Consider the following 13,427-nt stretch of genomic DNA (forward strand, 5'->3'; position numbering starts at 1 on the left):
TCGGGTGTGAAAAATTCGCAATTGATCAGCAGCGTGTTTCGTTAACAGGTCGTATAGTGTCCGCTCGTGCGGGTATCTTGTAGGTAAACTTGCAATAAGCATGCCAACAATCTTTGCAATAAGTATACAAAGTAAGCTAACAGTTAAGCAGAGGGAATCTAGGAGACAAAAGAGAAGAATGTCTCTATTTTATATTGTAACGGATAGCCGGATAAGTATTTTTCGGTACTGGCCGTATTTATCGTCTTGATCGATCGTCGCGTCGGGGACTGGGAATATACAGGGATATACGGTATAGTCGAAGAGAAGAGAAGGGTTGTATCGATTCGCCGCGAAGTAAACGATGAATCCTTCCTCTTTTCCGAGGCGTTAGTCGATTTCTCGTTGTTCTATGAACGAGGGAAAAATCGAACTAAAATCATCAGGGCCAATGCGAGAATACGAAAATTTCACATCACTTCTTGTGATCTTTTATCATCTGCTGTAGGGTATTTCAAAAGCTTTCGATTATTTGGATCGATTATCCGGGACAAACGAAACGAGATATTTAAGTAGCGTTTACGTTTGTACGAGTAAATATTATAATATTGTTAATTATTATTGTCTGTTTATCGAGTATGTCTAGAAGTTCCTTTAATTTAACACTGTTTCGATAGAGCATCACTGGTTTTCTACCATACTTTATTTAGATACTTTAATATCGATAAGAATGATTGAGAAGGTAAAAGTAAAATAGGGTAATAGTCCACGTAATCGAAAGTCTGACTCGCGTTGATACACGGCATATTTTATTAAATCAGTTTTCTATGTCGGTACAGGCAGGTAATTGAAAATACTTGGCGGGAAAAAAAAAGTAACTTGGTAATTAAATTAAAACGCGTGTATAGTAAACAGTCGGAGGTATTATAAAATATTACGGTAACGCGAAAAATTCATATTATTGCGAGAATATGTTCGATACCACGGTCTATAATATTGCGAGGAGAGTGATGAGATTACGCGTGAAATTTTAGTCTTAGCGTTTATGTATCTCGTGGACAATTCTAGAAAATTAGCGACCACGGAGAAGCAATTGTAAGTTGCGAGGATTTTATTGATTATCGAATTTTTTAGCCTTGACGATGAACCTATTTATCAACTATTTGGTCTTTACCCTCTCGTTCTGTGTAATATTATTCGACACTTTGCTCGATTTTACTGAAATTTGCGACACGACCAAACAATTATTGCGACGAATTAGCTCTATATCTGATAGTGTGAAACTTGCGTTACACACAACGTACTCGCGTATCAGCAATTTATCGTTCGAATCCGAGTTTTTGTATGTAGGAAAAGTTTCGTATATTCAGTGGTGTTCAGGTTCCGCAATCTTCAGTAAAGTTCATATCGTGTGCAAGAGAATCTTTAACAAACTCTCGCGATGTTCGGCATCGCACACGTTGTACATATTACAGAATAAATAGCGTTAATATTGTTGAAATTACGATACCTACCCAGACGGAACATCGAGAGTTAAGTAGTACTGGAAGTATGTTGGTCCGATACTGTGCAAATATAATTCATAGAAATTTTTATAACTATATGGATGATAGACCAATAACGAAAATACGTGTTCTATATTGTACGGTATCGACGGTGTAATATACAAAGTGTCTCAAAATGTGTGGTAAATCGCAACGATGATCATTCCGTTCGGAAAAAGTAAATGGTTGGAAAAATATTATTTTCCATTTTTATTAATTTTTTAAACAGAGAAATTATCCTTCCGTGCGTCGTATCGCGTATTTTGCCAGATCTAATTGTATATCTGACGCGTACACGATTAACATTATTTCAGTCTATTTCATTGGAGAAAAAAAATTGTTTGTATAAATCTGTTTTCCTTTGGTGTTCATATCGAGCAGCACGTACACTTTACGTGTACGTGTATGTATGTATGTATGTATGTATGTATATACATATAATTTGTTCGTTTTAAAGAAAGATCGAATTTCGTTATTTGTGCGAAAGCACAGAGAAGAGAGACTGGGAAGTATAATATTCTTGAAATCAAAATACTCTAATGGGCATTAACGTATCTTCCGCGAGCTTTGATAAAAAGTAAATACGAATATTTTTTACTGTTGCAATAATAGAAGGTAAATTGTGTAAATAATAAGAATTCAGACGACAAGAAGAGTCCGTACGCGTTGATCGAAATAAACATAAGCGCGGCAAGATGAATTACGATATTAAGTGATACAGGAACCAGTATCGGGTCAACGAGGTGAAAAAATTGGTCGCGCGTATCGCGTTCTGTCTGGGTAATCGATTAGTATTTATTGTTGTCGCCTAGTGCCTGAAGGCAGGAAATTCGTTCCCTGCGCGTTTCTCCCGAACGAAGAAGAGCCGAGTCGCGCGTGTAATTGGGATGAAACGCATCAAGGGAAAAGTTTTTAGTTGATAGACGTTGTCAGTGCCGTAACTAGAAGGCGCCCGCCCCTTGTTCGCTCACTCACCAAATCACGCAACTAAGTTTTATTTAAAGCCCGTTTAGCTAAACTAATCCGCAGACCGTAACTTGTACATATGTTGTATACTGTACATATACACGGATGTACTTGTACCAATTCGTTAACGGTAAACAGTAAACGATAAATAAGTGGTCCAATCGCGATACATTAATATATATATATATATATGCACGTATTTGATTCTCTTGTAAATATAGATTTCGTAGAGGTTTACAGGGTGAACGACCAAGCTTAAATTATTCTGGCAGCAGCAAGCGAAAACCTGCTGTAGTCGGGACAAAACCAATTGGCTGCTCGAGACCATTGGATAGCCCGTTCTCCCGCTACGATTTTCGCTCGTGTTACGGCTCCATTTTCGCATAATTCGTGGTGGGAGAAGTGGCCGTCGGCGGCCAATGAAGTTTCATTTAATTACAGAACCCCCGATTTTTTTTCGCGGAGAACATCGTTATCGATTACGATAGCGTAATTGATCAAAAGTCATCGATACGTAACTTTGCTTGCTACGACTTGCTACTTGTATAGCATCTTAATTGCTTAAGTAATTAGCTGGTAAGAATAAACTCTTCCGCGTTACTTACGAGAAATTGATTGCGAATCGACAAAACACAAACGCTTTCAAAATGGCATCTCAACAATGGCTAATGAAACGTGTTTCCTTTATCGATAATCGCATTACGCACCACCACTCTATTTTATTTAGTGTAATTTCGCGTGGTTTTTCTTTTTCCATCTTTCTCGGCGCAGTTTTCCTTTCTCTGTACGATATTTACACATGTTCGTTTGTTTCGAGCGCGGTGCCGCGCCGATTCCGTTGGCAATCGTTCTAGTTACGGTACTACACAAAATAATATATAAGGTGCGTATGTCGCACAAAGAACGCGCACGTCGCGTAAAACAGAATTTCTATAGACTGACTTTGAAGACTTAGTTTTAAATTAGGCATATCTCTTGTTTCCTTTGATATTTTCTTCTAATATATTTGCCGAATTAATTACTTCGGATGCGCAATTCGCAATTGCATATACGTATATTTTTCGCGACTGCATCCGACGCGTATCTTAAAATATAGTAAATGCGGTATTTTGGAGAAGTGCGTGATTCAAGAACTCGGTAACTGCAACTCCGAAAGTACTTGGAATAGTTTAATTCAGCCAAGATTAATAGGTAGTCGATGGAGTCCGGATCTTGTAATTTATACATATTTAATCTTTGTTCGACACGATCCTATTTCTATTTTAAGTTTATCTTTAACGATCGTTTCGTTTCCTACCTGGATTACGCACGAACTGGATAGGTAGTTAAGAAAATCTTGGCATTAAAGCAGCAAATTATTCGCGGTAAATAATCGATAAAGGAAAGTGTTAGCGTTAATTTGGGGTCGATAAAGCGTGTATTTTTTATCGTACGATCTGATCGCAAGACTCCTTCACCTCACTCAGGATCGTTTAAAGCAAAGCCGATGAAACTTCCACCTCGAATTCTTAATGCGCAAACAAAACCGGAGATGTGTAATCCTATATTTTATACGACTCCTTGTCACCCTGAGTATTGATAAGAAATCTTGTACGTCGCGTTCGCGTAAATTCTTTAAAAGCGTTATACGTCGCGTAACGCACTATGCCGAATGATTCCGACATCTTAGGATCCTGCACAGGTATTCGCATTCGTTTCTTTTCATTAATCCGATAATTATTTTATTTAATGATAAGCCTCGAGTAGACTTTAAGTTTGTTTTGGTCGTCAGCGTCGGTGTAGAACGTTGTTCCACGTTTGCGAACCGACGGATTCGCGTCGTTCGTCGAGTAGAGGATAAGTTGTTTGTCTTGGTTCGGTCTAAACGTTAAAAGCAAACGAGAGGAAAGAAAAATGCGAGAAAAGGATCACCGACAACGCCTCATTTCTATGAACAATTTCGCCGGACAAAAACAACACCGATCGTCCCAAGAGTCTCTCGGATACAATTGCTCGCGATCATTGGAAGCGTGTGTGTCGTTCGAAAAACAAGAGAATCTCGCAAATCGAAGGACCATTCTCAGCCTCGCGTCGTTTTCGTTGATTTTGTTAGATTTTCGCGCGCATGACTGTTGTTCGCGTTTTCACGGCAACGCAACGTGCATTTCCATCGGTACTTTCGTTAGAAAATGTGTTAACGGATTAAACGAGGGATACGAGGCCATGATGTCCTCCGAGGAATCTGAAACTTCTCTCTCTCTCTCTCTCTCTCTCTCTCTCTCTCATTGAATCACTTTCTTTAACACAAACTCTACGTGAAATAATTGTTCTCGATAACAGAGAGTGTTGCAAAACTTTTAGGCAGTCGTCTTATAGATTACCGTAATCTTTTCCATCAAACACTCGTGCTTTGCGTTCTCATTTGCATCCACAGTTTATCGTTGATCCTCGAATGGTTAAGCGAATCCTATCCTCGAAACGATTGCTCTTAGTTTTTCGGTGTTTTTTTTCAAATTCTAATACGAACGTAGCTTTCATGTTTGACGATGATTCCAAAATTATAACAATCTCGTAAAACGTGGCGAAAAAAAAAAACCAAAATTCAGACCTTTCCCTAAGAAACGTTATTCCTAATCAAAAAATCCTGCCATACCGTGTCTTCCAAGACAGAGACTACGAATAGCGAATTAGTTTAGTATTTATGCACAGTCATACGCCGTTATCCGTTGCGCGGTCGTGGCACTCGCGCGATGCAATCGCATCTTGTATCGAAACGACAACGCTCTATAAAACATCGGGAACGTTGATTGATTTTTCGTTACCATCATTGGGTTCAGCCTTTTCGTTTGTGAAAGCTAGGGCGGCGTAGCGACACGTGAAAAACGTTGAAAACTTTGTATACGAAAAACTAAAGTAATTAGAATTGTTAACGGTTGTGAGGTTTCACAATCGAGCAAATCGAGTAGTATATCGACGGATTAGGAGTTGCGTACGGGAAACTACGTAATATCAATTCTGAATGGCCAGTCCCAATAGTACAGATATCGCTAGAAATTATTTTCACAATTAGCGAAAAACGACAAAGTTGAAAGTTCGTAGCGAATGCGACCCGGCAACGTTCGATGACGGAGTAGGACTCTACCTCTAACCTGTAATAAGTTAAGTTGTCATTTACCCTGGAGAAAATGCGAACCGTGTGCGAGCATAAAGATTGTGTGAAGTCTGATCTCGTGGAATCGAAAGTACGGAAGAATACTTTGTACACAGGGAACGTTGTTTCGTTCACTCGTCGTTAAATTTCTGTAGCGAAAGATAGACGCGCACGCGTGAAGCGTTTACATTCTGTAAGATACGAGTTTTAGCGACTAGGCTTTGTCGAAAGATCAACGGTGGCACTAGTAAGAGTCAGCGATATCGAAGAGTTTCTACTTTATACTTTGTATTATTTCGTTCCTGCTTTTTTGGCCTCGTTCTTTTGTTCAACGCCATGGTCGACGCGATAGATTGAAAATTAAAAACCGATGTTATCCCAACGGTGCGTCATGTTTTCTCTTACCGCTGCGTCAAGCGAAGCGACCATATATATTTTAACGTTTACGAATCTTTTTACTTTACACGGTGAACCGAACAAGAATTGTCATTTATAATAAGTAACGAGATACCAATGCGAGAAATGATTCGAAAACAGAAACGAACCGTACGATGTAGCATTTCGTATCGCACCAAACGATAAATGATATTGTTTAAAATGCATCACACATTTTTTTTATCCGTTTTATTTAGCGCTTGTATTATATATGACTTTTGTTCGTTGAAATTCATTCGACTACATCTTCGATCTCTCGCCCCGGCCTTTGCCGATTTCGCCACACATAATTACACAAATGTACATACTTACATTGCACTAATTTAGTATTGCCGCTGAGTATTACAACTAGTCACATAAGCCAAAAGTTTGTTACTCTCGCAAAGTTTTCTTTTTTCTCAGTTTTGTAATAAAGGAGGATGAGTAAAACTCTTGGATTTCATTTCAGAATTTATACGCCCTTCCAACTGTTACGATATAACTGCCGCACTATCGCGGTAATTGCGACTAAGAAAATGTGCGCTAATTGACGACCGCAAGGATAAAGATATACAGGGTTAGCACAAAAATGTTGTAACACCTTGAAAGAGGTGGTTCGGCGAGTGATTTGAAACAACTCTTTCCTTGGCGAAAATGTTGTTTCAAATCGCTCCCCGAACCACCCCTTTCAAGGAACTCCAACATTTTTGGGACACTCTGTGCGTGTATGCTTTATCGGTCGTATCGTGCTATCGTTTTCAACTTCTTGTACCGTGTACCGTGTACGAGTACGCGTAGAAAAGTAAACGTTCCAAATTTTTACAACGAATCATTTATTTATTTACCATTCTCTTCGATTCTATATGAAAATAATAAAATTTGACGATACTTTCTCGATACGTTTTCAACGATAGAATTGTGTATGTCAGCACGTTGCGTTCGAAAGAATTGCGAAATCATGTTGCATAGTCTAACCACGTCACAACGCAAAGTCGAGATATGTCATACACTCGAGTTTTCTAGTTATCGTCTCCTCTTTTTTTCGTTCATTACGCTCTCATCCGTCTGGTTTCCATCCTTGTTTCGATTACGACTATCGCGACTATCGCGACTTTGGTCACGATCTTTCGGGCTTCATTACAGATAAAGATACTCTCTGGTAAGAGCGCTTTTCTTCTCTATATTGTTTTTTTCTGTTTAACAATACACTCGAACAATTTTTATCATTATCGCGAGTGTAGAGATTTTATCGCTTTATTTTTTGCTACTAACCTTGATAATTTATGCGGCTGGTAAATTCTAAATGCGAGTTATTTCACAGTTTGATAACGTGCAAGGTATTCGAGCCATTGTAAGGTATTTCTTAAACAAGTGCACTACGTAGTTTGTATTTTCAACTAAACGTCAGGTATAGTTAGAAATTATTGCATAATGGTATGGTATTAAGTATCTTTAATCGCAGGTTAACGATACACGAACGGATCGACGATTAGTCCTCGTTTGTCTAGCAAGAGTAACAAGCGAAAAGTCTACCCAATAACTTAGACTTGACTAATATTGTATTCTTCTCAAATTGACCGCTATATCTATACATTTTCGACAATGGGAGTTTCCAACGATAAAGAAACAATGGCTCGTTGTGCGGGATTTTCGATACTCGTTTTTCTGCTGTCGATAAATGAAATTTCCACCGCGAGAGTTTGTAATTCGTCCATAGAAAGCCGTAAGTCCATCGAATCTGTTTGAATCGTGAGATAATTTTAGAAAGCATTTGTGTTTTACGAAAATTCATCGATACAGTCGAGAATTTGATTTGTATACAGAGCAATCTCGCATCGGTATACTTATTTCGCCCATAATTTCGGATTCGATATCGCAAGAAATTGAAATTCACTGGAATAACGTGAACCTTCAGCCTAGCGAGAAAATCGTGCTTGCGGAGGAGAATAATAATTTGGGCTCGCCAACAATAAGTATAGTTTACAACGTTACATCTAACGGACCGAGTGGCATTGAACAAACTGGGATACCGTCGACATTTACGCCTAATTCGAGTCTACTTTTCGAGCAGCAATGCTCGAGTGAGTAACGGTTAATATTTTCAGTTTTATTTCAAAGAAATAATGTGACGAGTAGTCGAATAATTTTCTTCAGAATATAAAGTGGCGGTATTGACGGTAGAAGGCAACTTGAAAGATATAAATTGTCTCAAGACGCAACCGACTTGGATGAAACAGAGAAAACATATTCTTGGTCCGCTTAGAATTAGCCAAATTTTTCTTCCTGGTACGCACGATTCCGCGTCGTATGCGCAGCGGAACGATGGCGGAAATATCATCTCAAGATTCGCTATAACGCAGGTAACGCGGAAAATTTCAATTTGTAGCTGTATGTAGAAATTGACACGCAACATTAACGAATCCTCAGGATATAGACATACTCGGTCAACTGATACATGGTGCACGATACTTGGACATCAGAGTTGGACACTATCCTTCTACAGACGAGATTTGGTGGACTAATCACGGAGCGTTTTATCGTTCGGTATCGTTGAAAACTGTTATAGATCAAGTAAAACAGTTTCTCGAAAATACCGAAGAAATCGTGATATTTGACCTCCACGAATTTCCTATTGGTAATCCCTTAAACTTTATTCCGACGCGATCAATTTGTCACCGAAAGCCTTTGTACTTAATTGTAACGCAGTCTTCCTTTTATTAGGATTCGACAATATAACGATTCATCGGAAATTGGTATCGTATTTAGAGGATCAATTTAGAGATTATATCCTAACGAATAATTATGGATGGTCTGTGACGATGAATGACGTTTGGTCTTCCGGTAAAAGATTGATAATCGGTTATGAAAACACGCAAATTGTTCAGGAACATGCTAGCATGTGGCCTTGCGTGCAACATCAATGGGGCAACGTCAGAACCATCGAGGATCTGTACAAACACTTGAATTCGATTGAAAACAATGACAGGTAAGAACGTAAGAAGTCTGAAAGGTGATGTAACGCTTTTTAAACACACCAAACGACACTCGAGGCTTAATCGATCCATTTTCCTTTAGCGAGAATAGAGTGAGACCACGATCAGCGATGGCAGAATTGACGCCGAACGCAATCGACGTGATTTCCAATCGGCTTGGAAACCTTCGCGACATGGCGCATAGAGTAAATGCGAATGTCACAAATTGGTACAGTACCGTTTGGCAATACACTGCCAATATCGTGGCAGTAGATTTCGCGAGGAGTACCGATATCGTTGAAACCGCCATTAAATCTAACGAGAATCGTCACTTACACTGTCGATATTAAACGCTTCTCCAACCAAATTTCACAAGTCCCTTATCCAGATTAATTGTTCAACCAATGATGTCTATATATCTACGGAAAAATATTATGTAGGGCTGTACGATTTGATCGAATCGTCATCTTTATTTTAATAGTTTATCATTTTATTTCAATCAATAAAGCATTCCGTGCTTGTCCTCACTCGGTTCACGTTTATGCAATATTTTTATAAAAGGATCGCTTTTAACATTTTCTGCGCGAGCATTTGCAAACTACTTTTTTTCCGTGACAATGAGACTTCCGCCGGAAGAGCGAATAATGCCTTGAACCAAGGTAACCGCTTCAATAAAATCTATCGTACATTACGAAATGAAATCTGTCGTAGAGATCAGTTTAAAATATGTTTTAAACCGCGTCAGTCGACCGCAGAAAATGTCTTTCTTGTCTATGTTCTTGTACCTTGTTTTCGTGTTAGTTATTACCGCACAATCGCAAAGTTGCTCCAGTGAAATATATTCAAAGAATTCCGACAGTTGCCCGAACGATAAGAAATGCACTTTTATCGAATTCTGCCCGGTTATATTAAATTTGATGAATCGGAATCTGCTTCCAATTCACAGGTAAACTGAAGCAATTACTTCGCCATGGCCAATCGTTACGTTACGATTAAGAAAAGAAAAAAAAAAAAGAAAAAAAGGCGATAGACCAATAAATAAACGTTTAGCTATCAAAATTTTGTAATCGCACCAACATGTTTTAATATCGATGCAGATTTCGCCAAGCGATCTGCGGCTATGACAGCAGTAAACCATTGGTGTGCTGTGACGTGGATGACAATGTTGCGAATCCAACTTTCGCCCAAGAAGATGGCTCATTTTTTACAAGATCAAATTCGATTTCAGAATGTGGGAAAAGCTTCGTTCGAAGCAGCACCAATACCGCAGGAATATACCCCTTTATCGCAAGAATTGGCTTTAGAAGTGAGAATATGTACAAACCACATATCGATAATAAAGCATACATTACAGACTAATTTTGTCGTAGATGCAATGGGAGAAATAAAATATCCTTGCAGTGGAGTAATTCTAAACGAACGTACGATATTGACTACCGCAAGTTGTGCTCTTGCAAAGTCTGACGACTACAAACTGTACGTAAAACTATTTCGTAATTTCCAGTACGAACCTTCAAATTTATTCTTAATAATCGTGTAACAGATATTCCATTATCGTTGGACAATTTAATACCGATACCGATTCCGGTTGCGATACACAGAAAAATAATATATCGTATGTAATAAAGCACCCAAATTACAACGCCAACACTTTTACGAACAATATAGTAATGTTACGTTTAAGAGAATCGATACGATACACGGGTAATTACCGAATTCATTCGAACAAATTATTTGAAATTGTTATAAACAAATTTTTTTTTTTTTTTAAATATATCGAGACTTGATAAATATTTGTTTTGTCTGTTTAGCAACCGTGCAGCCTATATGTCTTCCTCCAGGAGACAGATACATAAATCGAAACATCGATTCCGTTCTTGTTGGATGGGGCAAGTTAACGGGTCAAACAAGTAAGAGGAATGTACGATACATAAAAATGAATGGAAAAATATGTTTCAAGTATTACGTATTGTATTTTCATTTAAGCGACATCCTGCGAGCAACAGTCTTTGAAAATGAGAATTATATCGAACCGTGAATGTTCAAGTTACTATAATCAAGGACTATCTGTCGAACTATGCGCGAGAGGAAATGAAATGCCTTGTGCGGGATACAGTGGAAGTCCCCTTTTATATAAATACGGTGACACACATTTTTTGGTAAGAATCTTAATACACCTTTTCAGTTTTTTATTCTGAATATATTTACAAGAAAGTCATGTACATTTATTTACTATAAACAACAATTCTTTTTACACAATTTTTAGTTAGGCATTTTATCGTATGGTTCTAACTGCAACATGGATGCCAACTTTCCATCGGTCTTTGTCGATGTACAAAGATATATATCCTGGATTCTGAACAACTGTTAATCGTTCATTTTTTATTTGTGTTTGAAAATGTTTAAGTACTTTCCACGCGTCATCTCTTTTGCCTCTTCCAATCCTAATTGATAAGCCGTATCGTGTAACTTTTTCACTTCAGATATTAAACCTGTCATAGATAAGTTTCCTAATTCTGAAATAAAACTGCTTTTAAAATTTACATGTACAAAATACATTTACTATAACTTGTGCCCCAACCGTTAACTTACGATGTAATTGATTTATATCGTCTGGTGTAAGACTGGCAGCCCAAGACGACGGCTCAATTTGAGGCGAGTTTTGAGCAACAAACTCGTTAACACCTGGAACTTGATTAATCGCTACATATATGATATATCATCACATTTATTTAAAAGAAGCATAAAATTCTATTGTACAAACTTACTTTGTTCAGGCCATAAGTCAGGCGACGCTCGATCGAGCTTTTCCAAACTCATAAGACTTTCTTCCACGCAAATTAGATCTATAATAATGGAAAACGAAACAATAAATAAGGACAAGGTATTCGGGTAATCCGATAAATTTTACCTGGCTGATCTACCGGCTCTTCCGAGGACATTGTACCCGATGGAACTGTTACTCTTTGATTCGATAACGTAAACACTACGACGGATGTTTTGAAAACAGATATACGATGCTATCGATACCAGTTAACCGCGATACACCGCTCGGTATTTGTAACAAAAAAACTATGTTTACGATTTACGATTTAAGTTCTTGCTCTTCTTTTTCGGAGTTTCGCAATGTCTTTGTCAATTCCCTTTGTTGCTCGAGATAATACAAGTTCTGTATTCTTCGACGTTCTTGTCTTTCGCTATCACGAACTACACCTAAATGAAGCTGTTGTCTATAAAAATATATAAAGTCAAGATTTATTGTTAATTGTCACATTTATTCAAAGCCAAGTCCATTTTGCACAAGAAATACTCGGTGTTAAATGCAATTTACGCGCCACATTACTTAACCTAACTTTTCACTAGAAATTATGTTAATTGCGTACCTATCGTATTCCTGTCTATAATGAACATAACCTGCAATACTAATCGACCCTACACAACACAATACAAATGTGGTTTTAGCTGCAAATGACATTGTATTCTTGACTTCAAATTTTCTTTTTTTTTATTTTCTATTCGAATACAACATTACGTATACGCTTTTCAACGCTTTTATTGGTATCGTCATCTCGCGGTGAGAGGATCGAACTAAAATTCGTTATATGGCTTTACATATACATATACGAAACTCTTGTTAGACTTTGATATTCGTATTTTTTAATTGGGTTCGGCCCTAAATAAATTAATAATACTCTGTACAAATGAATTATCCGAGAATGACAATAATATTGTCAGTTTTTGTTGGTTGTCCAATTTGCTCGAATTTACGAACCCTCGCCATCTAGCGGCAACAGGGTGGAACTAATTTTCGAAGTTTGGTCAGCGCCTCTATCGGGAAAACGCTCAAGCTTGTCCTCAATGGTTCCTTTTTTCACTGTTAGATGGCGCCATTTAGACGATAATTACCCATATGATGGTAATGTATCGACACCGGTCGGTAAAAGAGAAACAACGTAAATGGCGTCATCTAGCAGTGAAAAAAGGAACCATCGAGGACAAACTTGAGCGTTTTCCCGATAGAGGCGCTGACCAAACTCCGAAAATTAGTTCGACCCTTTCACCGCGAGATGGCGATACCAGTTATTTTGCGTATCCATAGAAGCGTATTTACACAAAAATATAACATTAACGCTGTTTAAATCAAGTATATCCAAGCCTAGCCAAGCCATGAAAGCGTATACGTACTGCTGTGTACGAATATATATTGTTTTGTTTTTAATTAATTATACAAGTTCTTTATTAAACGTAAATATACAGTTGATATAACGAAGCATCATTGAAGAGACTTTTACAACGATTATATCGTACCGAATATTTCATTACCTATTCGCTTTGGGAATGTATTATCAGTTCGAGAATTAATTTGCCATTTATCAAGGTAATATATTATTAAATAATTATCTGGCTTCTATAATCAACTCG

The 13,427-nt window shown here is 37.8% G+C and overlaps 2 protein-coding genes and 1 pseudogene across 5 annotated transcripts; 2 read left to right on the forward strand and 1 right to left on the reverse strand.

Moving 5' to 3' along the window:
- Positions 1–7,078: 7,078 nt before the first annotated feature.
- LOC128885824 (PI-PLC X domain-containing protein 1-like) lies at positions 7,079–10,089 on the forward strand. Of its 2 annotated transcripts, none has more exons than XM_054140133.1 (7): positions 7,079–7,192; positions 7,607–7,756; positions 7,857–8,114; positions 8,188–8,393; positions 8,461–8,668; positions 8,755–9,019; positions 9,109–9,532. In XM_054140133.1, exons 2-7 carry the CDS (start codon positions 7,636–7,638, stop codon positions 9,353–9,355), a joined length of 1,305 nt encoding a protein of 434 aa, XP_053996108.1. In that variant the 5' UTR covers positions 7,079–7,192; positions 7,607–7,635; the 3' UTR covers positions 9,356–9,532. The 2 variants fall into 2 exon arrangements, with proteins under 2 accessions (XP_053996108.1, XP_053996109.1); XM_054140134.1 differs by lacking the exon at positions 7,079–7,192 and adding an exon at positions 9,952–10,089 and having other exon boundaries at positions 7,449–7,756; positions 9,109–9,234.
- On the forward strand, positions 9,543–11,548 carry LOC128885825 (venom serine protease Bi-VSP-like; annotated as a pseudogene).
- Positions 11,378–12,090, reverse strand: LOC128885843 (protein lin-52 homolog). 3 transcript variants are annotated; one of them, XM_054140157.1, is made up of 4 exons: positions 11,917–12,090; positions 11,774–11,851; positions 11,598–11,690; positions 11,378–11,521 (listed from the first exon to the last, which is right to left on the reverse strand). In XM_054140157.1, exons 1-4 carry the CDS (start codon positions 11,945–11,947, stop codon positions 11,388–11,390), a joined length of 336 nt encoding a protein of 111 aa, XP_053996132.1. In that variant the 5' UTR covers positions 11,948–12,090; the 3' UTR covers positions 11,378–11,387. The 3 variants fall into 3 exon arrangements, with proteins under 3 accessions (XP_053996132.1, XP_053996131.1, XP_053996129.1); XM_054140156.1 differs by having other exon boundaries at positions 11,598–11,696; XM_054140154.1 differs by having other exon boundaries at positions 11,598–11,708.
- Positions 12,091–13,427: the final 1,337 nt, after the last annotated feature.

This window comes from Hylaeus anthracinus, unplaced genomic scaffold, assembly GCF_026225885.1.
Source record: "Hylaeus anthracinus isolate JK02 unplaced genomic scaffold, UHH_iyHylAnth1.0_haploid 11982, whole genome shotgun sequence".
Classification (NCBI taxonomy): domain Eukaryota; kingdom Metazoa; phylum Arthropoda; class Insecta; order Hymenoptera; family Colletidae; genus Hylaeus; species Hylaeus anthracinus.

Bases quoted from the DNA above. Each gene is read 5' to 3' on its own strand.
- LOC128885824 (XM_054140133.1), top strand. From the start codon at position 7,636: ATGGGAGTTTCCAACGATAAAGAAACAATGGCTCGTTGTGCGGGATTT. The intron at 7,757-7,856 runs GTAAGTCCATCG...ATTTGTATACAG, and splicing joins TAATTCGTCCATAGAAAGCC to AGCAATCTCGCATCGGTATA. The intron at 8,115-8,187 runs GTGAGTAACGGT...AATTTTCTTCAG, and splicing joins TTTCGAGCAGCAATGCTCGA to AATATAAAGTGGCGGTATTG.
- LOC128885843 (XM_054140154.1), bottom strand. From the start codon at position 11,947: ATGTCCTCGGAAGAGCCGGTAGATCAGCCAG. The intron at 11,709-11,773 runs GTAAGTTTGTAC...TCATATATGTAG, and splicing joins TGACTTATGGCCTGAACAAA to CGATTAATCAAGTTCCAGGT. The intron at 11,522-11,597 runs GTAAGTTAACGG...GTTTTATTTCAG, and splicing joins CGATATAAATCAATTACATC to AATTAGGAAACTTATCTATG.